Source organism: Macrotis lagotis, chromosome X (genome assembly GCF_037893015.1).
Source record: "Macrotis lagotis isolate mMagLag1 chromosome X, bilby.v1.9.chrom.fasta, whole genome shotgun sequence".
NCBI classification, from domain to species: domain Eukaryota; kingdom Metazoa; phylum Chordata; class Mammalia; order Peramelemorphia; family Peramelidae; genus Macrotis; species Macrotis lagotis.
Window position 1 is genome coordinate 548,423,186 of NC_133666.1, and position 26,827 is coordinate 548,450,012.

Here is a 26,827-nt window from a genome sequence, read left to right on the forward strand (position 1 = left end):
TTAATAGTAATTGAACCATTTAAATAGTTCAGGGAAGCATCCAGTTAGTGGAAAAATACTAGGAAAATTCTTCACTTGGAGATACTTTTAAAATATTTTCCTTTGATTTTTTTTTCTTCTTCTCTGTTGTCTTTTCTAAGCACCGTTATTTCTTTAATAATGTACTCTTGCAAGTGTTGTTCCCTTAACCACTGCTTTTGTTGGATTTATTTCATTCAGATTTTATCAAGTATTTTAATTTGTCAGGATTTTAAAAATGTTCTCTTTTTTTTAGGCAGTCAAGAGACATCATCTAACTAAAAGATGGCTTATGAAAATCATTGATGAAAGAGTAAGTTGGAAATGCCACAAACTTAATTTCTTTTCTAGTTATAAGGGTAATACTTCTATTAAATCTCATGAGGAGGAAATTCCATCAGTAACTTTGTAGATTGGGCTTTTTTGGAGTCATTCATTCTTTGTGAACTTGAAGAGAACTATTAGTCCTACCACCCTCACCACTTTAATATACCTAATCATAGTCCATTACTAGCCTATGATCCAATAATGTAGTAGCTCAGATTTAGCAATTTTAACAGTTTAACAGTCATAGTTGATGCCAGTTCTACTAAATCTGTTGAACTGGATTTAGGTTCAATTCTCATTCCAAATTGCTCTGTAGTTTAGGCTAAAACATCTGAATTTTCTGATTTGTTGTTATCTGGGTTCTTTCATCAGTCTTCTTTTCTCACAGTTGTGCTATAAAATCTAAATTAAATTGAGTTTATTTGAAAAAAAATTCATTCACAAATATGCAGTTGTGACAACATTAATAACAGGTTCAATATCCAAAATATATGTATGTGTGTGTGTGTATATATATACACACACACACACATAGTAAACAATATAAATATAGTTCTTTAACTCCAAATATAAAAAAAATTTTAATTTTTCAGACATAACATTTCCTGAATTTATGGGCAGTAGAAAAAGAAGGATTGTGAGCCAGAAATAAGGTAGTCCCTTTTAATATTTGTAATAGCATGTGGCAATTTCATAGACTTGATCTTTCTTGTCTACTCTACAGTGTTTGACAGTCTTGCCATTTGCTTCTCCTTGATGTTCTTCTCGCCAGGCTTCTCCTAATTATCTGACTTTCTTTCTCAGATTCCTCTACTGGATTATCATTCACAACATGCCCCTAACTTGGGTAGACTGGGTCATCTTCATCTTTTCTCTGTTTGCACACTTTATTGGTTATCTCATCAGCTTCTATTGGTTCAACTATAATCTCCACACAGATTCATGTATTTAGTCCTCTTCACTTTTCTGAATTGACATCACCATTCTCCCATTTTCACATTGCCAGTTGCTTCTCATACTCAACTTATTCAAATGATACTTAGTTTTCTTTTGCCTTAAACTTCCCCCACCATCAAAGCTTCTCCTTTTCTCTTGTGAGTACCATCCTCCTTCCATGTACTTGTTTTGAAGTCCCACGATTATTTCCTTTTCTTTTCTCTCATAATGTTTGCCACGTCATATTGATTCTTCCATTCTACCATCTTTTTTTTCTCTCTCAAGGCACTGGGGTTAAGTGACTTGCCCAAGGCCACACAGCTAGGTAATTATTAAATATCTGAGGCTGGATTTGAACTCAGATCCTCCTGACTCCAGGGCCGGTGCTTTATCCACTGCGCCACCTAGCCGCCCCTATTCTATCATCTCTTAATCCTGTCCTTTCTCCTCTTGTCCACTGTCACCTTGATTCAAGTACTCATCACTCTTCATCTTGACCATTGTCCCCCATTTTCTTTTCTCTCTGCCAAAGCAGTTATTGCCTTTCCAATTTCCTTCACTTGATTGTCAAAATAATCTTAAAAGCATGTCTGGGAGCAGCTAGGTGTTGCAGTGGATTGAGCACTGGTGTTGCAGTGGATTGAGCACTGGCCCTGGAGTCAGATGGACCCGAGTTCAAATCTGCATTCAGACACTTAAATTACCTAGCTGTGTGACTTTGGGCAAGTCTCTTAATCCCATTGCCTTCAATAAATTTTTTTTTTAAAGAGCATATCTGATTGAAATCAATACAAATTTCCTATCTTCATTATCTTGAATAATCCCTCCTCATCATAGCTTTTCAGACACTGCTTTAGAATTCAGTGAAGGGGCCGCTAGGTGAAGCAGTAGATAGAGAGCCAGCCCTGAAGTCCGGAGTACCTGAGTTCAAATCCAGGCTTAGACACTTAACAATTACCTAGCCGTGTGGCCTTGGGCAAGCCACTTAACCCCATTGCCTTGCAAAAAAAAAACTAATAAAAAAAACAATTCAATGAAATCTTTTTACCCTGAGGTTCTTTCATTGCCATCTTGCTACTACATGTTGTTTTTTAACTGTTTTGCTCATGAAACATTCTATGCAGATTATGTATTTATTTTTTTCTTTTTTAAAGATTTTATTTATTTTGAGTTTTACAATTTTTCCCCTAATCTTACTTCCCCCACCAGCACAGAAGGTAATTTGCCAGTCTTTACATTGTTTCCATGGTGTGTGTGTGTGTGTGTGTGTGTGTGTGTGTGTGTGTGTGTGTGTATGTGTTTTTTTTTTTTAATCTTTTTTAGTTTTTGCAAGGCAATGGGGTTAAGTGGCTTGCCCAAGGCCACACGGCTAGGTAATTATTAAGTGTCTGAGGCCGGATTTGAACTCAGGTACTCCTGACTCCAAGGCCAGTGCTCTATCCACTGCGCCACCTAGCCTTCCCAGTAGATATATTTTGGTCCAAATTGAATGTGATGAGAGAGAAATCATATCCTTAAGGAAGAAACATAAAGTAAAAGAGATAGCAAGATCAGACAATAAGATATCAATTTTTTTTCCTAAATTAAAGGTAATAGTCCTTGGTCTTTGTTCAAATTCCACAATTCTTTCTCTGGATACAGATGGTATTCTCCATTGCAGATAGCCCCAAATTGTCCCTGATTGTTGCACTGATGGAATGAGCAAGCCCATCAAGGTTGATCATTGCCCCCATGTTGCTCTTAGGGTATACAATGTTTTTCTGGTTCTGCTTATCTCACTCAGCATCAGTTCATGCAAATTCCTTCAGGATTCCTTGAATTCCTGTCCCTCCTGGTTTCTTTTTCTTTTTTTTGTTTTTGCAAGGCAAAGGGTTAAGTGGTTTGCCCAAGGCCACACAGCTAGGTAATTATTAAGTGTCTGAGGTCAAATTTGAACTCAGGTACTCCTGACTCCATGGCCTGTGCTCTATCCACTGTGCCTCCTAGCTGCCCCCCCCCCTTCTTGGTTTCTAATAGAGCAATAGTGTTCCATGACATACATATACCATAGTTTGCTAAGCCATTCCCCAGGTGAAGGATATTTACTTGATTTCCAATTCTTTGCTACCACAAACAGGGCTGCTATGAATATTTTTGTACAAGTAATGTTTTTACCCTTTTTCATCATCTCTTCAGATACAGGCCCAGTAGTGGTATTGCAGGATCAAAGGGTATGTGCATTTTTGTTGTGCTTTGGGCATACTTCCAGACTGCTCTCCAGAAAGGTTGGATGAGTTCACAGCTTCACCAACAATATATTAGTGTCCCAGATTTCCCACAACCCTTCCAACAACGATCGTTGTCTTTTCTAGTCATATTGACCATTCTGAGCGGTGTGAGGTGGTACCTCAGAGATGCTTTAATTTGCATTTCTCTAATAAGTAATAATTTAGAGCAGTTTTTCATATGACTATGGATTGCTTTGATCTCCTCATCTGTAAATTGCCTTTGCATATCCTTTGACCATTTGTCAATTGGGGAATGGCTTTTTTTTTTTAAATTTGACTCAAGGGGCGGCTAGGTGGCGCAGTGGATAAGAGCACCAGTCCTGGAGTCAGGGGGTACCTGAGTTCAAATTTGGCTTCAGACACTTAATAATTACCTAGTTGTGTGGTCTTGGGCAAGCCACTTAACCCCATTGCCTTGCAAAAACTAAAAAAAAAATTGACTTAATTCTCTGTATATTTTAGAAATGAGTTCTTTGTCAGAAATACTAGTTGTAAAGATTGTTTCTCAGTTTGCTACATTTCTTTTGATCTTGGTTACAGTGGTTTTGTCTGTGCAGAACCTTTTAAATTTATTGTAATCAAAATCATCTAGTTTGTTTTTAGTGATGTTCTCCCACATTATGTATTTATGTAGCATCTAATGGAAAATGTCATTAATAAGAGGATTGTTAAATTGAAAAAAGTGCATCTGATTATATCCCCAGTGACTTCTCTTTGTCTCTAGAATAAATGTAAAACTCTTTTGCTAGACATTTAAATCCCATCATAGTCTAGCCTAGCATTCTTTTCTAGCCTTACTTCACATTGCTTCCATTTCTTCACTGGATCCCAGCTAAACTATTCATTACTTGCTATTCCCTGAACTTGGTTTCCATTTCTTGCCTTCCTGCATTTAAACAGCCTCTTGCCTGATGCCTGGAAGGCCTCCCATTCTTATCCCTGCCTCTTGGAGATTTTCAAGGCTTAGCTCTGGTACCGGCTTCTATGGGAAGAATATCTGAGTAATATTAATTTCAGATATTTTAAAGATATTTTTAAAAAGAAACATGGATGTGCTCTTGGGATCTCAGCATAAAAATATACTAATAAAGGCATCATTAGTAATTATTGGAACATTAAAATAGAGTGCTATCTTTCCCTATTCAGATTATCTTGTTTTTGCTCATCTGTGTACATACTATATCTCTTCAGAAGAATGAATATTTCTTGAGGACAAGGTCTTGGCGCAAAGTCTCTGTTTAATAAATTATATGAAATTGAATTGAAATTAGAGTCTTAGAAACTGCCAGAAATAATTTTTTTTCTGGGACCTCTAGAGATAAACCCTGGAATTAGTTCAAAAGAAAGATTAAAAAGATTTTCTTTTTTTTCTGTATTCGTGGTGTATATTTGATGCTTGTTCCTATCAAATCAGTCCAATCGAAATGTGAAGAATCATTCTCTGAAAGTGTTGCTAAATAATGTTGTCATTTTTTGTTTCTTGTTTTTTTCCTTTTTTGTGGTGTTTCCCTTTTCTTATTCTTCTTTCACAACATGACAATATGGAAATTTATTTAATATCATTGTACGTGTTAATAAAAAAGTTATTGCTAAACATTCTTAAACATGTTGCTAGTCTGAACAATTGAAGGAAGAAAACAAATCTACTAAATGGAAATGATCAAAACTTGATTACAGTTGTGTGCTCTACATATGAAATTTATTCTATATAAAATATTCTCATATCTTGAACTGCTGTTTGTCTATGCTCAGTTAGCAGTTGGCTATCAGGAAATAATTCCTACCTACATGTATAACTTTATATTTTTCTTAAAAGTTATAGACCTGAAAAATTGTGTGTAAATGTAATTTTTGATATATAATAACTTTAAAAATACTGTTGTAATTTGAATTATTTAAAATGCTTTGAGAATTGACTTGCAATTTAAAGATATTTTTCAAATTCAATGAAAACAAAATTCCTTGAGGTCAAGGACTATTTTTGATTGTAAGTACTCAGTAAATGTTTGTTGAATTGAAAACTTGCTGAATCTCACTTCTGAAGATTTAGATTTTAATTGAGAAATTATGAAAGGAAGGATGTGATTCTTTTTTATAAAACCTTATTTAAGGCAGTGGGGTTAAGTAATTTACCCAAGGTTACACAGCTAGACATTTATTAAGTGTCTGAGGCTGGATTTGAACTAAGGTTCTCCTGGCTCCAGGGCTGGTGCTCTATCCACTTGGCCACCTAGGATGTGATTCTTGAAGTAATTGTAATTTTCTTTTAATTCATATTTTAATGTTCCAATAATTACTATTGGTGCCTTTATTAGTATATTTTTATGCTGAGATCCTCAGAGCACATCCATGTTTCTTTTTAAAAATATCTTTAAAATATCTGAAATTAATATTACTTGGATATTTTTATCCCTTTTTGAATAATAAGTAAGAAAACCTTAAGTGCAATTAAAAATCACTCAAGGTCACAATCATTGTTAGAAGCAAGAATAGATCTAGATTTTTTTGCATACCTAATTCAAGATCTGTCCTATTCTGTTTCCTATATTATAGTTATTATTAAGTGAGCAAGGTATTTGATTAGAAAAAACCAATGACCTACCACTGAGGTGGTTCCCATAAGTAGTAATAGTCTCAAATTAGGTCTGTTTTACTGATTGCCAAATGTCTATTGAGGAAAATGTTGTAAAAACAGCACTGGAGGATATGATCCTCTGAGTCAGTTAGACATGAACTTAAGGGTTTTTCCAAAAATGATAGTAAGTTATTCAGACTGTTCCATATATTTTAACCTAATGCTCTTTGTGTGTTTTTACATTTAGTTGATAGGGTTTAGGATTTTTTTCCTGTTAGACCTTTTGTGGGAAGTCTGCAACTTTAACTTCATTAGTGCCAAATACTAACCAATCAACTTGTTATTTAAATTGTTTTTAAAAAATTTTGAACATTGCAAACACCATATAATTTCCATATGTGAAGTAGAATAGAAAAAGATTGTACAAAAAATGCAATGCTATTTCATATAGATTCTTTTTTTGTTTAAGCATATAATAATTCAAAATATAACTTTCAAAGCTGTGCTCTTCCTCCTCCTTTACTCTCCTTTCTCTTCCCCTCCCCCTCCTTCTTCCACCCATCTATCTTCATTAAAAAATAAAAAAACACTTGTAACAAGCTATAAGAATAGTTAAGCAAAACAAATTTCTGTATTGTTCATGTTCAAAAATATGTATTTCATTCTACACCTTGAGTCTATGTCTTACAGAATTATGATTCCTCGTTTCATTGATCAGCCTTTCAAAATTAATTTTCTGTTATTGTGTAAATTGTTCTTCTGCTGACCAAGTAATTTAACCTGACACAACTCAACAAAGCCCACATTTCTTTCTTATTTATATTAGTAGAACTGACTTTTTTCAGTCTGTAGTTGCAGTTACTGTAAACTAAGTAATTGTGGTTAATGTAAGCTACCAGTGGCTGTTTTCCAAATATGTTGTAATTTTTAAACATGATACTGATTTGTGTATAACTATTTAACTTGTTTGTATCATCTTTAGAAATCTCTTTCTTCTTTATATGTTTATGGTTCAATTTTCCTCTTCTCCAATCCTTCTCCAAAAAAAACCCCCACTAAAACTTGAACTCTTCTTCATCTCTTGGTCTTTAGAAAGAAATAAAAATGGAGCTCTGTGTTGTCATGGTGACTTGTACATTGAAGAATTGTATATGTAGTGTTTTCGGGGCAGGTGTATATGATATTGACCAGAAGGAAGCTTTAAATTCTAATTTTTTATTCCTGAGTACTATATTAAATATAATTTTTGTTCTTTACTATTTGCTACTCAGAATGAAAACAAAATACTGATGCTTTAGCAAACTTTGTTTATATTTGTCGTTTGACTCTAGGAAAAAAATTTGGAAGACAAAGCTTACAGAAACATCCAAGAACTAGAAACATATGCTGAAAACACACAAAGTTCTCTTCTTTACTTGACGCTGGAAGTTTTGGGTTTGTGTACCTTCCCCCTGATATTTCTCTTCAGTAAAACTTGTTTTAGTTTATTTGAAAATTTTATCCTAGTAGGGATAGTAATAAAGTATATTTCTTAGTTTTATCTATGGAGAAAAGAGCTTACTGAATAAATTGTTATAAAAGCCTTTTCTATAGAAATTCTACTGAAAAGAAGAGAAAGGAAAGATCAGTACAAAGTTCTTAATAGATGATTAAATCCTAGACATGCTCTTGGTGCAGTATAAACTGAGGAAACTTATTAACTTATAGCACTTATAAAAAAGCTTTGACACCATCATTTCTATTTGTAATTAGCAATCTACTTATGAATGATTAGTAACTATTTGTTTTTTGTGGGGAAGGGTATGACTGCTCATTTTTTGTCAAAATAATCAGCAGCCATAATTGCCTGGGAAACACAGAGAAGTTATATTTATACTTAGAGATTTAACTTCTGTCAGAGGATGGAATTGAATCTATATTATCCTGACCCTGTCTAATCTAATGTCTTACATCTCTAAATCACTAATCACTAAAGTATTTTTCTAAGATTTTTCAAAGACCCCATAATTCGGTTTACTTTTCTTTGTGCCTTGTTAATAATGTTTTTATATTTAGAGAAGAGCATTTCCTAAGATTTTTCTGCAAATTTTTGAAATTAATTTAGACAGGATTTTTTTTTCCAACTTATGTTTTGGATTAGTGAGTTCTTATTATAATTATTAAGGTCTTTAGGCCTTGGATAATATAACTTTTTAAAGAAAACCATGTCATCCTGATACTCTAAGTAGGTAATAAAAATTCTTATTCTAATTTCTCTTAAAAATACACCCAGAAACTTTTACTATAATAATGAAAAGTGTAAAAAATAGGATTACTTATTTGCAAAATATATTAAATCCTAGATATACTCTTTGTTTTTGTTTTTGTTTTTTTGTTTTTGCAAGGCAAATGGGATTAAGTGGCTTGCCTAAGGCCACACAGCTAGGTAATTATTAAGTGTCTGAGGCTGGATTTGAACTTAGGTACTCCTGACTCCAGGGCCGGTGCTCTATCCACTGTGCCACCTAGCTGCTCCATATCTAGGTATACTCTTGGTGCAATATAACCTGAGGAAAGTTTTAAGTTATTTAATTTTGAAATCCATTATACTTTAACTCTTTTATATGATTATGCTTTGAGTCTGTTCACAGACTTCTTTAGACATAAAATATATCCATTACCTATAAACTTATGATATGCAAATAAAACTAATCCTAATTTTAAAAAATTAATAGGTGTAAGGGACCTCCATGCAGATCATGCTGCAAGTCATATTGGGAAAGCACAAGGCATCATCACCTGCTTGAGAGCAACTCCCTATCATACTAGCAGACGAAAGGTGTTTCTTCCCATGGACATTTGCATGCTGGTAAGAAAATCCAAAAAGGAAGCTAGCTATAAGCTGCAAACTGAAAATAAATGTGCCTTGTCTCCCTTATCCAGGCAGTCAGAGAGATCTTTCTAGTTAGTCAGCCTTTCCTGAAGCCTACTCATAAACAAATTAACAAAAGCATTTTACTTTTTAAAACACATAAACTTAAGTTTATAATATAAGGAAAGAAATTGCTATTCTTTGTTCTCGAAAGACTTTGTTGCTAATGTAGTCTTCTTGTTTAATGATTTCACTGAACCAGTGACATTATTGTATGTTACATAATTACCTATTTATTATCTTTATTATCCCAGAAACTTTTAGATTTTGCAAGGCAAGGGGGTTAAGTGGCTTGCCCAAGGCCACACAGCTAGGTAATAATTATGTGTCTGAGGCCGGATTTGAACTCAGGTACTCCTGACTCCAGGGCCGGTGCTCTATCCACTGCACCACCTAGCCACCCCCCAGAAACTATTTTATGTTTGTAAATTTTAAGAACATCCTAATCTGCTCTTTCTTTTATAGCATGGTGTTTCACAAGAAGATTTTTTGCGTAAGAACCAAGATAAAAATGTGAGGGATGTAATTTATGACATTGCCAGCCAGGGACATCTTCATTTAAAACATGTAAGTTTCCTTTTCTGGACTAATGAATACAAGACATTTTAATCCCTAGATGCCATATTTTCTATAATATTGTTTTGTTATCTGTGACTTAGAATTCTTTAGATTCATCTTGTACTGAGTGATTCTTCACACAGCTCCCTTTGTAAGCTGTTCTTTATTCTCTCCAAGCTTCTGGTTCCTACCCCTTTTCCCTTACTCTAAAGAGAAAGCCTCACATCTTCATTGAGAATTGCTGGCATTAATTCTCTCTGTCTTCCCCTCTTCCTCAAATTATCTGTCTTTATATTTATCTTATTTATCCTATTTCAGGGAATACATAATTTGCTCTCTAAGGCTAATTTTCTCTATGCCTGTGTTGTCAAGTCCATTCCACCTGATTACTTCATGACTTTGCTCCATTAGTAATACTCCTGAGTAATCAGTCCAGTAAATAACACCTTTTCCACTGACTTGTTTTCTTCAACCCTAATATAAGCAGAAATTTTCCTGGACCTGGAAAACAAACAAATAAATTTTGTTTAACTCTATAGTGTTCTCTTAAGCCACTGTTTTGTCTTACCAGAAAAGATTTTTATTAAAACATCATTTTATAAAAATCTTCTCATTTCTCTTAATTCCTGAATCATCATTTCCTATATAAAGGAATTTCATTACTTTCATATCCCATAATTTGTTCAGCTGCTCTCTAATCAGTGCTTTGCTTTGCTTCAGGCTTTTTGATACCACAAAAAGTGGTGCTATAAATATTTTGCTGTATTTGGTGAAATGATCTGAATACTTCAGTAACTCTTTTAGGAAGATTCTAGATTGTTTTCAGGACAGCTGAAGAATTTCATAGTTCTACTAACAGTATATAGGTGTACCTATTTTCCTATAGCTCCTCCCATATTAACTTCTTCTTTTATTATCTTTGCCAATTTACTGGGTGTGAATTGTGAAATCTCACTTATTTTAATTTGCATTCTTTTGCTTACTGATTTTGAAGATTTGTTTTTTCTAAATATTGATAGTTTTCATTTCTTTTAGCACAAAGTAATATTTATACATGAGTCTAATTATATTACCTCTCTGCTCAAAAAAATTTCATTAGCTTTCTATTTTTTCAAAAATAAAAATATACATCCCATTATCTGGCAAAGTCCTCCATAATCATTCTCCATTCAGTGTTATTTTTTCTTTCCTTTTTTAAAAAAAGGAAATATTCCAATATTGTTCAATCATTTTAAGTCACGGCCAGCTCTTAGTAGTCCTGTTTGAAGTTTTCTTGGAAAAGATGATGGTATGGTTTGCCATTTTCTTCTCCAACTCATTTTGCTGTGAGGAATTGAGGCAAACAGGATTAAGTGACTTGCACAGGGTCACCTACTAGTTAAGTATTTGAGGTCAGATTTGAGTCCATGAAGATGAATCTACCTGCCTCCAAGGCCAGGGCACTATCCCATTGTGTCAAAGTTGAAGAGTATATTCCAGTATACAAAGAATAAAAAAAAAGCAGATTACATATGCATCTATGAACAACATGTATGTTAAATTTAACAGTTATAACAAAATTGCCCTTCTTTTGTCTCCTTTTTTGAATGTTTTTGTTTTCTTCTGTCTAGTTTTGTATACTCCACATACCGCCATTGTAACATTCCTTTTAGACTTCTGTTTTACCAGTAAATGTAATTGAATAAAATAAATCAACATAAATATAGTTGAATAAAATAAATCAACAAAACAAATTAACATTTGACCATGTCATAAAATGCATATATTTCATTTTGCACACCTGATGCATCATTTATCTGCCAAGAGGCCAGAGATAAGCTTCATCATTAGTCTTTTGAAGTCTCCAGTCTTTTGTAGCTGATATTATATAGTGCTTGACATTTGCAAGGCATTTTGTATATTTTATCCCACTCAGTTCCTCATTTATAAAATTGGGAAGCAGTGGTTCAGTGAGGGAAATTGGTTTTCCATGGTCACACAGCTAGTCTGAGGTAAAATTTGAACCCAGATCTTCTGACTCGCCTCACTGTCTCTATACCTTTTCTCTGTATTCTGACCAGACTGCACAATGAGCTGATACCTCCTCTAATTCTGCCTTCTTCTGCCTATATGTCTTTGGTGTTCCCATCTGCCATAAGTGGAATGGAAATTTCTTCTATAAAATACTTTATTTACTCCTAAGGCCTTCCTTGATTTTCTGCCTGTAGTGATCATTCCCTTAAATGTTTCAAGATATTCTGACTTATATGCACTCTTTATGTTTTGATTTGTGTTATTATTAGAATTTAGAATACTGAAGCTTTAGTGATTATAGAGTCTAGCCCTTTTTATCTAAAAGTTGAGGAAACTGAGACCAAAATTGAAGTCACTTGTCCACAAGAAGATAAATAATAAGAAATGTCGAAAAGAATCTAGGGAATAAGGAATTTCCTAAAATTTTAACCTCTTTTTCTCTGGGTTTACAGAAGTTTTTGATTCTGATAATATTCATTGATCTGCTTAAACAGAAAATTTTAATTTTCTTTTTTTTTTCAGAGAGTATCTAGCCAGAAAATGTCAGTATAAAAAGATACCTCTTAACAGTTGTCCAAAAATGGAGAGGGTTGCCTTTGAGTGACAGTGAGTTCCCCAGCTCCAGGGCTTTTCATGAAGAGACTGTGTTACCACTATTTTGGTTAGAGATGTTCTAGAGGGGATTTGTTATTACCCCTCCGTCCCACTCTAGTTCCAGTCCAATTCTACAATTTTGTGACTTTCTCCAATAGATTTATTTTGTGTAGGTTTGGAGCTTTTTGTTCATCCTAAGAGTTAGTATTTACATTGAGGGGAATTTCTACATCAAATCAATTTCCTCTCCTTGTTCTTTTTAGGCCAGATCTTTCCAGAAAAGTGTTCCTGTGAAAGCATTTCCTGCTTTTCTTCAGACAGTAAGTAGAATAACAGACAGAGTCACAGAACTTAATTAAGGGGCTAGGTATATATAATCTTATATATTTTAAAATTGCAAAAATTTATGTCTGTAATGTTGATTATTTTTTGTTTTATTTTTCTTTGTTTTTCTAAGTTTTGAGAATGATGATCCTCTTATAGTATATAAAGATAAACAACTCTTTCCCTAAAGATTATTTTAAAATATCACTCATTCCTCCTATTTCCCAACATTTGGTTCTAGGTTTTCTATAAGGAATTTTTAATAGATACACTAAAATAACATTCTAGTTATTGCAGAGATTACTATGTTTTAAGACAAACTGTGTAAACTATGTACTATCATTAGTAAAATATCAAAATATTGGTGAAGAAATTTGTAGTATTCTATGTTCTCAGTCTAAAGAAAAATGTTTTTATCAGTAATATAGATGAAAACCACTCTCTTCTGAAACTTGTAAACAACTCAAAGATGGAGGAGACAGCTATTATAGTGGGAAATGGAATCAAGATTTTAGAAAGATCTGGATTAATAGGTTGGAAAAATAGGATGAATCTAATACAAGTGATCTTAATCTAGTTTCCATGGAACTTCAAGGAATTTGGTTAGATTTCAGAGAGTACATGAATTTAGACATAAAAAAATCTTTATTTTAATATGATTAGTTTCTCTTTTAATCTCATGCATTTTATATGTTTAAAAACATTCTGAGAAAGCAGATCAACATTTCATCACACTTCTAAAGGAAGTTCATGAATCAAAATGTTAAGAGCTCTTGATCCAGTAGGTAAAATTTAATAGGAGTAACTATAAAGAATTAGATTCAGAAAATCAATTATTTTTAATAATATTTTAGGTTAAGCTTGTTTAATTCAAGGAAAGAACCCCTGCAGACTTCACATATGCTATTCCATCTCCTGTCTCCAAGTCTTTGGGTAACACATCCCATGATTAAAATGTGTTCTGTCATCATCTCTGCCTCTTAGAATCCCTGTCTTTACAATCAATCAACAAACATTTATTAATCCCTTTGCATATGCTAAACACTAAAATATAATTATCCCACCCTTTATTTATTTAGTTAGTTATATGTCACACATTTTTCCACCCTCCTCCCCTCAGTGGGGAACACTCCAGTAAAAGTTGTATGTATACATTGATGTTTAACATGTTTACATATTAGTCATTTTGTGTGTGAGGAATTAGGACTAAAGGAAAAGAAAGAAAACATGGGATAGGAAGAAAAAATATAATAGAAATTTTAAAAAGTTAACATAGTATTCATTCAGATTCTTTGTTTTTTTTTTTTTTTCCCTCTGGATGTGGATGGCAATGTCCATAATCAATCTACCAGGGCTGTCCTAGATTTCTGAACTGCTGAGAGGAGCGGCATCCATCCTAGTTGACCAACTCATATTGTTGTTGTTAATGTATACAATGTTCTCTTGCTTCTGCTCCTTCCCTTCAGCATCAGTTCCTATAATTTTTTCCATTCTTCTCTAAAGCCCAACCATTCTTGGTTTCTTACAGACTAATAATATTCCATAATAGTCATACTATAACTTGTTCAGCCCAATTGATGGGCATCCCTTCAGTTTCTTTCTTTTTTTTTTTTTTTTGGTTTTTGAAAGGCAATGGGGTTAAATGACTTGCCCAAGCTCAGACAACTAGTATAAGTGTCTGAGGGGCAGCTAGGTGGCACAGTGGATGGAGCACTAGCCCTGGGTTCAGGAGGACCCAAGTTCAAATCCAGCCTGACACTTAATAATTACCTAGCTGTGTGACCTTGGGCAAATCACTTACCCCTCTGCCTTGCAAAAACCAAAAAAAAAAAAGTGTCTGAGGCTGATTTTGAACTCAGGTCCTTCTGACTCCAGGGTAGGTGCTCTATCCACTGCACCACCTAGCTGCCCCCATCCCTTCAATTTCTAATTGTTTGCTGTTACAAAAAAGAACTACTATGAATATTTTGGAACATGTGGGTCTTTTCCCATTTTTGTTTTTATGATTTCTTCTGGATATAGAGCTAGTATTGGTATTGTGGGTCAAAGGTTATGATCAATTTTATTGCTCTGTGAGCATAATTCCATATTGCTCTCCAGAATGGTTGCATTAGTTCCCAGCTCCACCAACAGTGCATTAATGTTCTAATCTTCTTACCACCTCTCCAGCATTGATCATTTTCCCTTTTTTGTCATCTTAGCCAATTTGATAAGTATGAGATGGTAACTCATAGCTGTTTTAATTTGCATTTCTCTAATCAATAATGATTTGGAGCATTTTTAAAAGCTCAACTCCTAGCAACACTTTTTACATGAGGTGTTTCCTGGTTCCCTACTGCTGTTAGTTCCTCTTCTCCCCAATTAACTTCTATTTGTTTTATATATAATGGGTTCTGTGTGTGTGTGTGTGTGTGTGTGTGTGTGTGTGTGTGTGTATGTGTGTGTGTGTATAATTTTTCTCCCTTGAGGGCAGGGACTTTTTCATTTTTATTCTTATATTTTTAGTGTTTAGCATATGCAAAGGGCTTAATAAATGTTTGTTGATTAATTGATTGTGAATTAATTGTGAGATAACTTCTAAAAAAGTGTAGGCTGCATTAATGAATTAAGTGTCTGGAGCCTGGGAGATAATTATTCTCTTCTACTGATCTGATATGACCATATCGAGATCTGGGGGCAACCAGCTGATGCAGTGGATAGAGCATGGGTCCCGGAATCAAGAGGACCTGAGTTCAAATTCAGCCTCAGACACTAATTACCTAGCTATGTGACCTTGGGCAAGCCACTTAATGCCACTGCCTTACCAAAAAAATATAAAAAGAAAAGAGTAGTTTACTTCGTTTTGAATACTGTGTTTTAAGAGGGATATTAATAAACTGGGGAAAAAACTAAAGGTAGTATGAGTAAAGTTTATGAAAGATATAGGAAGCATGCCCTATCTAGCAAGTATTTGTTGAGCTTAAGATTTGGTTCTGAGATTACATAACTAGGAAGTTTCTGAGGCAGGATTTGAACTTGGATCTCCCAGAGTCTAAGTCTAGTACATTCTCTGTTGAGCCACCTTGCTGCTTATACAAGTAAGTACATCCTTTTCCATCATTAATAACAGTTCCATCCTTTTCTGTTTATTAGGAGAAAGCCTGGGAATGTGTTAGAGGTACTGGGATGGGCAGCAACCCCATTGTGTCCCAGGGCACCCTGCAGTACATGAGTGGCCAGAGCTGGCAATAGCCCTGGTATGACTGTGGAAATGTGTTTTAGCAGCAGTAGCCTCAAGACCACAAATAGGGAAAAGGACCAGACCTGTGATTTCACTGGGAATTCCCAGAGGGAGAAACTCTTACTGCTGATACAAGATAGCACTTTCTCTTCAACTTCTATTTTAGGGAACTGTTTAGAACTCTGAGTGATTGACTTGACTGGGTCTCACAGCCAGGGTTGGATCAAACAGGTCTTCAGTTCAAGCCTTCCTGTCTCTGAGACCAGTTTAGCATCCACTACATCAGACTGCCTTTCATATTATAAAATAAAGTTGTTTAAATGATCTCTTATGGTTAAGGTTAGAATTAAGAGTATTTTCTTCTGATTCTTCTGGTACCTGAGGGCTACTAAATGCAATGAAACATTTGAGTTATCTGTTATCTTTTTACTGAGAGAGCATTAGTACAAAGAACTGGCCTAAGAGCTGAGAAGACCTAATTGCACTCCTGCTTCTGACACATTCCTGGCAGTGTGACTATTGACAGGCCACATAATCACTTAGTGCCCTAATCAGTTCTCAAAGATTTTCAGTTTCTGAGAAAGTGTTAACCTCTTTAGGTAAAAGGAGTTTCTTCTTAGGGGAGTTTCCTATTCCAAAGAAATCATGGATCTTATTCCTATCCTTATCCAATTTTCTGATAGAGAAAATCTGAATCATCTTTCATCATAGTTTGTTATGTCAACTTTTTTCATTGACATAATTGACTTTCATTGACCTCATTGACCTTGATTTCACTTTTTTCCATGACTTAACATTTTTCCTTTATTGTTTTTCATATACATTTATCATAATCATTGTAATTTCTCTTCAATTTCTTTAACATTAATAATGTTTTTAATGTGCTGACTAAACTCTTTTCCATTTTCAGGTTGCTTTGGAGGATTATTTAGAAAAAATTCGAAGAGTGGATTTTGATGTGTTCCACCCACTATTACAGCAGAAGAACACATTATTAGCATTGCATCTCTATATTAGGTCTTGGAAAAAGAAGTATTAAAATTAATTTATAATACTGAGATGACTCATTATTTCACTGATAATTCATAAAGATTTAAATAATATTTAAATATTTCATAGCACCTATTATTGGAGAGAACTTATAACTACTAAATTGTTCAAGGGTAAACTGGATGTAATTAGTTAGAACAGCATCATTTATGGTTTGAGGCTCCTACAAAAGGCTTGTGCTACTGACAAAAGAATATCTTTTGTTGAGTGTTAATCAGAGCACAATCTAGTCTTGCCCCCTCACAGATAGAGAAGAGTCTTGGCGAATTTATACTAATAAAATTATAAACTGAGGGTGTTTAGTCCTGCCACGCGATGATTGGTTGAAAGGATTTAAATATATTTAACTATCTTCAAATATTTGAAAGCTATTATTTTGAAGAGTTACTGGATGCAGAGCTTGAAGCACTGGGCACAGGTTGTAGATTTCATTTTGAAGAAAGGACTATTTTTCCTGTCATTTGGAGCTATCACAAAGTAGCAGGAACTGTTTCAGGTGACAATGGGCTTTACTCTTGTTGGAGGTTTTTAAGTATCAGCTGAACAGATTTTTCACTAGGATAGTTTTAGAGGTAAAACCCACAATAATGTGGCAGTTAATGTAGATGGCCTCTGAAATTCATCTGGCTCTGAGATTCTGTGTTCTGAGTAAAGAAGGGCGTTAGTTATGTAGTAAGGTGTGAGACAACAGATAACTCAAGTGCTTCATTGCTTTAAGTAACTCTCATATACCAGAAGAATCAGGAGAGTACTCTTAACCCTAACTGGGTTCTTCAGTCTGAAACAATGGTCTCAAACTCAAATACAAATGGAGCCAACTATCTATTCATAATGATTACTGAAGGTTTCATATTGACTTAGTTTAAAATGTATTATCTGTGTTTCATTTTTCTTTCATTCAGTATTTCCCACTTACATTTCAATCTGGTTTGGACTGCATTTGGAAGTGTTATAGGGTAGACATCTCTGCTCTAAAAGATTTGCAGACAAGTATGGACAAGAATTACTACACAGGATAGGAAACATGGAGAGATGGGGATCTCTTGGTGGAGAGAATACTCACATATTTATTAAAACACAGATTCATTTAAGTGTCTTCACAAAACAGGTCAGTACTAAAGTGAGTGACTTTGGAATTCCTAGTTCCTAATCAAATTTCCCTACTCTGAAACCAGACATTCTTCTTTGAAAATTTAGTAAAATTATTCTTGTTAAATTATAAAAAATAAAATAAGAACCATTGTAAAATCAATGATTAACTTAAAGAATGCATGGTATTATGCATTTTATAGAGTTGGTACTTTGACTCTGAGGCAAAAGCATTTCTCCATACATTTCGAATATAAGCCTTATTTTTTCATTGCTAGCAAAAGACTTGTGTGGCAGGGACACTTGGATCGTCCTCTCTGATGCCTCAAAGCTTCAATCTCAGGAACCTTTTCTGAAGCCTTGTGAAGTAAGTTAGAAATAGATATTATGTGGAAATATATTAAGCATATATATATATATATATACACACACACACACACACACACATATATGTATATACATGGTCATAATATGCAACTATATCAGATTGCTGCCATGGAGAGAGGAGAAGGAAGGGACAGTGGTAGGAAAATGTGGAACTTGAAAGCTTGCAAAAGGATGAATGTTGAAAACTATCTTTGCATGTAACTGACAAATAAAAAAAGAAAGAGGTAATAAGAGGGGGAAAAAACATTCAGGTGACCTCTATCCAGGGTCTTTGGTTTTCAAAAGAACCTCTGACCTCTATTTATTAATTGGTTTAGCACATAATAGGCTGAATCTTATACCATGTATCAAAATAAATCCAAATGAATACATGACCTAGGTTGAAAAGCCACATTGTAAATAAATTAGAGAAGAATAGGAAGAAATACCTTTAACAACCAAATAGAGAAAAAACAAACTAGGGAAAGAGGATTACAGGAGATAAAATGGACAATTTTGAATCATAAAAAGCTTTTGTATAAACAAAACTAATATAACTAAAATCTGAAGGAAAATAATTGGAGGGAAAAAAAACCTTTGCAGCAAATTACTCTGGTTGAGATCCAAGATATCTGAAAAGCTTCAACATAAAGAACAAGATCCATTCCCCAATAATTTTCAAAGAATATTAGCAAGTACTCAAAAGGAAAAAAGTATGCTATCATAAAGACAATTCTCCAAAAAATTAATAATAGGTGAAATGTACATTAAAGTAAATTTTACCTCTGAAATTCTACTTTACACTTATTATATTGGCAAAGATTACAAAAAAGGGGAAAATGGCAGCATTGGAGGGAATATGGGAGAACAGGCATTGTAATATACTGCTAATAGTATAACTGAATTGTTGGAGCTGTGAATCAATGTAATACCCCAAAATTCACTAAACCATATATCCCTTTGCCCCCAGGAATACCACTACTAGGTTTATTTCCCCCCAACAAAATAAGAGTATAAATTTACAAATTATCAATTGTTCACCATAGCACTTTTGGTTGCTACAAAGAATTGTAAGGTCATGGAATGCCCATCAATTGTGGAGTGTCCAGAAAGACTATGGTATGTGATATAACTGAATATACTGTGCTGTTTAAAAATGAAAGGATAGATTCAGAAAGACCTGGAAAGACTTGAGTTGATGAAGAATAAAATGAGCAGAACCTGGAGCATAAATTTATATTATGACTACAGCATTTTAAAGAAAATCAACTTTGAAAGATTTAAGAACTCTTATCAATGTGAGAATAAATATTATTCCAGAGGATAAAGAAATGGAACTTGCTATCCATGGGACCAAGCGGTGATGATCTAGTTAGAAGTCCTGAATAAGTCAACCATTTTTAGATATGACCACTGTTTTACATGTCAATGGTAATTTGTTTCAAGTGATGTTTTAATACGAAGGTGTGGAATAAAATATTAGGAGAAAGATGGTGATAGCATGCAAGGAATGAAGGAAACCCCTTTCTCAGGAGGAAGAAAAAGGAGATAAGGGGAAATTTAGGTGATATAAATACAAAAGTAACACTTTCAGAAAAAATGTTAATGAAAGGTTTAAAAAATGCCCAGAAAAAAAACAAAAAAGTTCAGAGGGAAACACAAGTGTGATAACTTGAGAATATCATGCTTAATTAAATGTTTTTTTAAAAGCTACTATGTATTCTCAATTTCATATATGATGTTCTTTTTCTGTGTGTATGGAAATGTTTATATTTGTGGGTGTTTTTCAAGTTCAGAATAGCAAAAATTTTAGAAATTAAAAAAAAAACCATGGTCTTTTGATTCCAAGTTTAAAATTCAGAACAGTAAAATATCTAAATTAAGTACTAGAAACTGGGGAAAGGAGTTCTGGCTACAGGGAAAGTGAGTTTTTTAAGTTTAGAAGATTTAAGAATTAAATACCTTTTGTCAGTAAAATTTTGTCAGGTCTACCTGTAAACATTTGTTGTGGATCAACTTGGTCTGTGGGGCACTAGTTGGGGTACATGAACTAATTCGCTTATTTTACAATGGAGAAAGTAAGCACAAAGAGGTTGTGATTTGCCAAAGCTCACACAAAAGTGTACGGCATGGGACTAGGGCTCAAGTTTCTGAACCTCAGTCCAATGTTAAGTAGACTGAGTCAGTTAACATTGGCAAGGGAATGGGAGTGTTTCAGGGGAGATTATTATATAAGATTTCTTTTAAAAGTTAAGGTGCTTCCTTGAAATATGTCCCCAGAATTACTAAATTGTGCATATCCACAAAAGGGTCTCTTTGAAGTTGGAAAAATATTTACTTTCAGAGCAAAAAAAAAAATACTACTTTATAGTGTGACATTCAATTCAATAAATAAGTATTGTATGCAGAGTCCTATACTAATTGCTGGATGGAATACAAAGTTTAATGCCTACTCTGACTTCATAGTAAACTTTAAAAAAAAATCAAATGCACTTACCCTGTGTTACTGGGCATTGTATATCCATATGCATTTATTATCCCCCTTGGAGCTCACTGTCAAGTAGGGGGATAATATATATACACATGGATAAATATAATGCCCAGTAACACAGGATAAGTTTTTGTAAAGTGATTTAAGATTTAAGATTTTGGGCGTACCTAGGTGGCGTAGTGGATAAAGCACTGGCCTTGGAGTCAGGAGTACCTGGGTTCAAATCTGGCTTCAGACACTTAATAATTACCTAGCTGTGTGGCCTTGGGCAGGCCACTTAACCCTTGCCTTGCAAAAAATCTAAAAAAAAAAGATTTAAGGTTTTTAAAGTGATTTAAACATGTTACCTCATTTGACTTTTTAAAAAGTTTTATGAAGTCAGGGTAAGCATTAATGACTGAAGATGGTCAGCAAAGGATTGATGAAGATAACATTTGAGTTGCATTTTAAAGGATGGATCAAATTCAACATGGAATGAGGGGGAATAACAGTCTTAGCATAGAAAATTACCTTATATGAACCACAGATATTAATAGGCTCAAAGCAAAATAAAAACACCAAGAATAGTTTTGATAAATTAATAGCTGAGGCATCCATAACAGTAAATCAGGGAAAGATAGCTTATAAAAAGTATATCTAGCTATTTAGCTTGGTTTAGGATAACCACTATCAGAAAACAATGAACCATGTTTCTAGATGATTTATTCCCTTTCACTTCTGGAGGGCAGGAATAGCAATGCTACCTTTTATCTTCTCTTAGCATTGCCTATGCTGGGCTTGTTGATAGAACTTTGCTCATAGGAAGCACCAAATAAGCATCAGGTAGCATTTTTTAAATTTATTTGTTTATTCTTATTTTTTATACATTATAAAATATTCTTGTTTAAGAGTAAACATAATATCCCCTTCCCCCAAGAAAATATAGATCTGCATAAGCGATAAAGGGGAGAGAAAAAAATTAAAATTAAAAAAAATAATAATTGTAGGTATGGCCAGGTGGTGCAGTGGACGGAGCACCCAAGCCCAAATCCGGCCCCAGGTGCCCAACAATCACCCAGCTGTGTGACCCCATGCAAGCCACCCCAACCCCATTGCCCTACAACCCCCCCCCAAAAGACCCAAAATAGAATAAAATAGTAATAATAATAATAATAATAAGAGTAGGGACGGCTGGGTGGCAGACAGATCACTGGCCCTTGAGCCAGGAGCACCCTGGTCAAAATCCGGCCTCAGACACCCAACGATCACCCAGCTGTGCAGCCCCAGGCAGGCCACCCAGTCCCATTTGCCCTGCAGCACACCTCATAAAATAATAATAATAAAAAATGTGCTTCAGTCTGTGTTCCAACACCACCAGCTCTGTCACATGTGGATCACATTCTTAGGATAAGTCCATTGCAAAAAGTTACTTCCATATTTTTACACCATTGCCATTGCTGATCGCAACTCCCTCCTTTCATACTTCACTACCATGTACTATATTTTCTTTCTCCTTTCACTCTGACTCTGCTGTAGGGTAGCTGAGTGGTGCAGCAGACAGATCCCCAGCCCTGGGGCCAAGAGGCCCCAAACCCACATACCATCCCTTACCCAGCATCCACCTGGCCTCTATGGTCCCAGACAGGCCATCCAATCCCAGCCCCCTGCAAGAAGTAAAAAAGAAAATGTGTTATATCTGACCACTCTCCCCCCATGGTCTATCCTCTCCTCTATCACTCACATCCCCCTTCCCCCGTCCCCCTCCTTACTCCAGATGCCTATGCGCCATTGAGTATATATGCTGTTTCCTCTCCTAGCCTCCTCTGATGAGAGTGAAGATTCCCTCATCCCCCCTTGCTTCCCCCCTTCCATATTGCAATAGCTCATTGTAATAAGGAAAAATCTTATATGAAATATCTTAGCCTATTCCTCTCCTTTTTCTTTCTCCCATTACATTTCCCTTTTATCTATTGACTCCATTTTTATACCACAGTGTATCTTCAAATTCAGTTTTCTCCCATGCTTCATCTATAAAAGCTCCTTCTACCTGCTCTCTTAAATGAGAAGGTTCATATGAGTATTATCAGTATCATTTTTCTATACAGGAATACATGTAGCTCATCATCAAGTCCCTCATATTGTCCTCTTTTCCTCCACTGTCTATGCTTCGCCTGAGGCCTGTATTTGAAGATCAAACCTTCTGTTCAGCTCTGGCCATTCCAACAGGAACATTTGAAATTCCCCTGGTTTGTTGAAAGTCCATATTTTTCCCTGGAAGAGACGTTCAGTTTTGCTGGGTAGTTGAGTCTTGGTTGCATTCTGAGCTCTTTTGCTTTCCAGAATATTCCAAGCCCTACGAGCTTTTAATGTAGTTGCTGCTAAGTCCTGTGTGGTTCTGACTACAGTTCCACGATATTTGAATTGTGTCCTTCTGGCTGCTTGTAATATTTTCTCTTTGACTTGGGAGTTCTGGAACTTAGCTATAATATTCTGGGGATTGTTTTTTTTTGGATCTCTTTCTTGGGGAGATGGGTGGATTCTCTCCATTTCTATTTTTGCCCTCTGCTAGGATATCAGGGCAATCTTCCTGTAGTAATTCTTTGAAAATGATGTCAAGGCTCCTTTCTGGTCATGACTTTCAGGTATTCCAATAATATTTAAATTATCTTTCCTAAATCTGTTTTCCATATCAGTTTTTTTCAATGAGATGTTTCACATTTTCTTCTAATTTTTCACTTTTTTGGTTTTGAAGAACTGATTTCTAGTAAAATCAACAATCTCCCTGAGTTCTGTTCTTTGTCTGAAGGATTTGTTTTCCTCAGAGACCTTACTTATCTCTTTTTTCATCTGGCCAATTCTTCTTTTTAAAGCATTCTTCTCCTCAACTTTTTTATACTGTTTTATCCATTTAACCTATGCTGGTTCTTAACATGTTATTTTCTTCAGCATTTTTTTGGATCTCCTTGACTAAGCTGCTGACTTCCATTTTCATGTTTTTCCTGCATATCTCTCATTTCTTTTCCCAATTTTTCCTCTATCTCCCTCACTTGATTTTTAAGGTTTTTTTGGGGTTTATTGCAAGGCAAATGGGGTTAAGTGGCTTGCCCAAGGCCACACAGCTAGGTAATTATTAAGTGTTTGAGACCGGATTTGAACCCAGATACTCCTGACTCCAGGGCGTGCTTTATCCATTGCGCCACCTAGCCTCACTTGATTATCAAAGTCTTTTTTGAGCTCTGTCATGGCCTGAGCCCAATTTCTGTTTTTTCTTGGAGTCTTTAGATGCAGGAGATTGTGTTTCCTCATCTTCAGATTGAATAATTTGATCCTTCTTGGGGTCACAGGCAAAGTATCTCTCAATCATGTTCCTCTTTTTTCTCTGCTTACTCATTTTCCCAGCCTGAGCCTGGTTTTGGGGTGCTTCCTGAGCTTTTGGGAAACCCCCACAAGGATCTCCATGTGTGAGGTTCTGTCCTCCCTCCTGGTCTGTGAATGGCCATATGTGCCCCCTTCTGCCATGGGGCTGAGGTGGGGGGGGGCCCTGCTGTTCTCTGGGGGGCCTAGACTGTGATCAGGATCTGAATGTGGTCAGAACCCCAGTGTCCTGTTCCAGGGGCAGGGCTCAGCAGTCTCTCTCCACTCCCCTCCCTAGATTCAGTAGGCTCATGCCATGGGGGCTCCTGTTTACCAGCTCCGCCTGCTTCTGTTTCCTGGATCTGGGCTGCCTTGGCCATGCTGCTCACTGTGTGCACTGAGGCCTGGGTTTCGCTGTTTCCCCCAAGTTTTGCCTGGTGCTCCCCAGGGTGTAGGTCAGGAAACTGCCCCCGCTGCACAGCAGTGGGTCCCAGTGCCCTGGGGCTGCCTCTGGGAGGCTGAAGTTACTTCGTTCTGGCGGGCCACTCCTCCAACCACGGGGAGCTGAGCCTTTCTGCTCTTTTCCAGGTTACCTTGGATTGGAGAATTGCCTCACTGCATCCCTCTGTGGGTTCTGTCTCTTGAAAATGTAGTTAGAGCCCTTGGTTTATAAGTTTTGCTCCAGAGCAACTGAGAGAGGGTCTTCTCCTGTTGCCATCTTGGCTCTGCCCCCCCAGATTGCATTTTTGCTATTTGTTAGTTGAATAACTTTTCAATCCTGAGGACCTTAAGATACACTTGTTAGGTCATTAAGATATACTTGAGTTAAATTCTAAGAGTTCTGTTTAATGGAAAATTATTTTTTCCTTGAGGCAGCTGTCTATGAGTATACATATGTGTAAATATACACATATACATACTTACATAAACATACAAACACAGAACTCCCATCCAAATCAGACAAAAACCTTACCCCACTGACTCAAATGTCAACTAGTTCTTGTACTAAGTAGAGACCAGGCAATCTGCTAATCACTATGGATTAAAATATAAAAATGAGACCCTTCAAGGGACTTTCATTCTAAATATTTCTTGTTATTAATTTTGTCAAGTTGACAAAGGAAAGCTTAAAAATGGAAGAAAAAAATTTTTTTGAAGCTTTGAAAAACAGTTTTAAAAGCTTTATTCTCTAATGCTTGGTTTTATCTTTACTGTTTTGGACTTTTGGTTTAAGAAGAGGCAAATAAACCTTTTGCTTGGCTGCTAAGATGACAAACTAGTTTTTAAGAATTATGTTTTGTAGCTGTTGGGAGAAAATGGGAAGCAGAAAGAAGTTATAATACTAAGAATAGTTAGCATTTATAGATTTGTAAAGTGATTTAAAATTTGTAAAGTGATTTAAACCTTTTACCTCATTTTAGCCTCCCAATAACCCAGCAAGATAGGTGCTATTATTATCCTCATTTTATAAATGAGGAAACTGAATCTGAGGTAATCGTCAAGTAAACTGTGGTTTTGTAATGTTTGAAGTTAGAATGTTGGTATAGGAAAAAACTTTTTTTTAAAAGAAATATAAAGATTAAACAAAATCAGCCTTTCTCTCCAGATGAACTCACATAATTATTTTTATCTCCAAAGTTAGTCCATTGCTTAATCAGATGTGAGGCAGAAAGAAAGGTGCAGTATTCTAATCTTAATTTGCCTTTTTAAAAAAAGTGATTTATTTTTTTGTGGGACTGTGTTCTCCCTTTCAGTTTTAATCAAGATTATTCTCCACAGCTGTTTAATTATAAATGATATCTTGTGTATCTGGGCACAATTCTGCATAATACACATTTCAGAAAACAAGTTCATGAGCTTTTCAGCCTATAGTTATCTTATTGTTGCTACAAAAATACTTTGGAAATGCAACATTAAATATGACTTGAAAAGATTTTTTCATTATACTTTGTATTTCATTTCTGCCCTGCTGGTTACAAAGGAAACTAAGTAGATCCCCAGATTAGGCTATCTAATAATTTAACTGAGTACAGATTAAAGTCACTCTAGTAGGTTCCTATAAATACAAAGGGCCTAATATTTATCCTAGGTAGGGGCATATAATAATAAGCATTTATTGACTGCCTACTATGTGGTACACACTGTGTGTTCTATGTGCTAAGATTACAAAGAAAGGTAAAAGACCATTTCCACTCTTGAGCTGCTAAACTCAGTACTAGGGAAGACAATTTGCAAGCTACTAGAAATAAGATAAATACAGGATAAATTAGAAATAATCAGTAGAAAGAAAGCACATGAATTGAGAAGGCTTAGGAAAGACTTCTTGAAGGTAAGATTTCAGCTGGTATGTGAAAGAAGTCAGAGAAGCCAGGAAGAAGAGCTGAAGAGGGAGAGAGTTCCAGGTATGGGGAATAACCAGTAGAAAAGCACCAAACTGGGAGATGAACCAGCAAGGAGGCCAGTATTGTTAGATAAATCAGAGTGTGTGGGTTGAAGGTGATAGTATAAGAAAACCAGAAAGGCAGGGGGTGGGTGGGGGGAAGTTTATGAAAGATTTTGAATGTCAAATAGAAGATTCTATATTTGATCCTGAAGGTGATAGAGAGCCACTACATTTTTATCAAGTAGGGGAGTGACATCATTTTGTGACAAAATGAAATCGCCATGGTAGCTGAATGGAAGACAGATTGGAGTGGGGAAAGACTTGACACTGGCAGACTAACCAGCAGACTATTGCAATAGTCCAGGTATGAGG

General features: G+C 35.3%; 1 protein-coding gene across 9 annotated transcripts in view; it reads left to right on the top strand.

Annotated features, from left to right (window-relative positions):
* Positions 1-26,827, top strand: part of NDUFAF6 (NADH:ubiquinone oxidoreductase complex assembly factor 6) — a 117,307-nt gene that overhangs the window by 75,110 nt on the left and 15,370 nt on the right. For 7 of the 9 annotated variants that reach the window (XM_074200291.1, XM_074200290.1, XM_074200292.1 and 4 more), the window contains 6 exons: positions 275-331; positions 7,455-7,557; positions 8,838-8,971; positions 9,500-9,601; positions 12,463-12,519; positions 16,654-22,465. In XM_074200291.1, coding sequence (XP_074056392.1) covers positions 275-331; positions 7,455-7,557; positions 8,838-8,971; positions 9,500-9,601; positions 12,463-12,519; positions 16,654-16,782 — 582 coding nt within the window. In that variant the 3' untranslated portion in view covers positions 16,783-22,465. Of the gene's footprint in view, positions 1-274; positions 332-7,454; positions 7,558-8,837; positions 8,972-9,499; positions 9,602-12,462; positions 12,520-16,653; positions 22,466-26,827 lie in introns of those variants that run through there. The other 2 variants (XR_012471367.1, XR_012471366.1) reach the window with 2 other exon arrangements.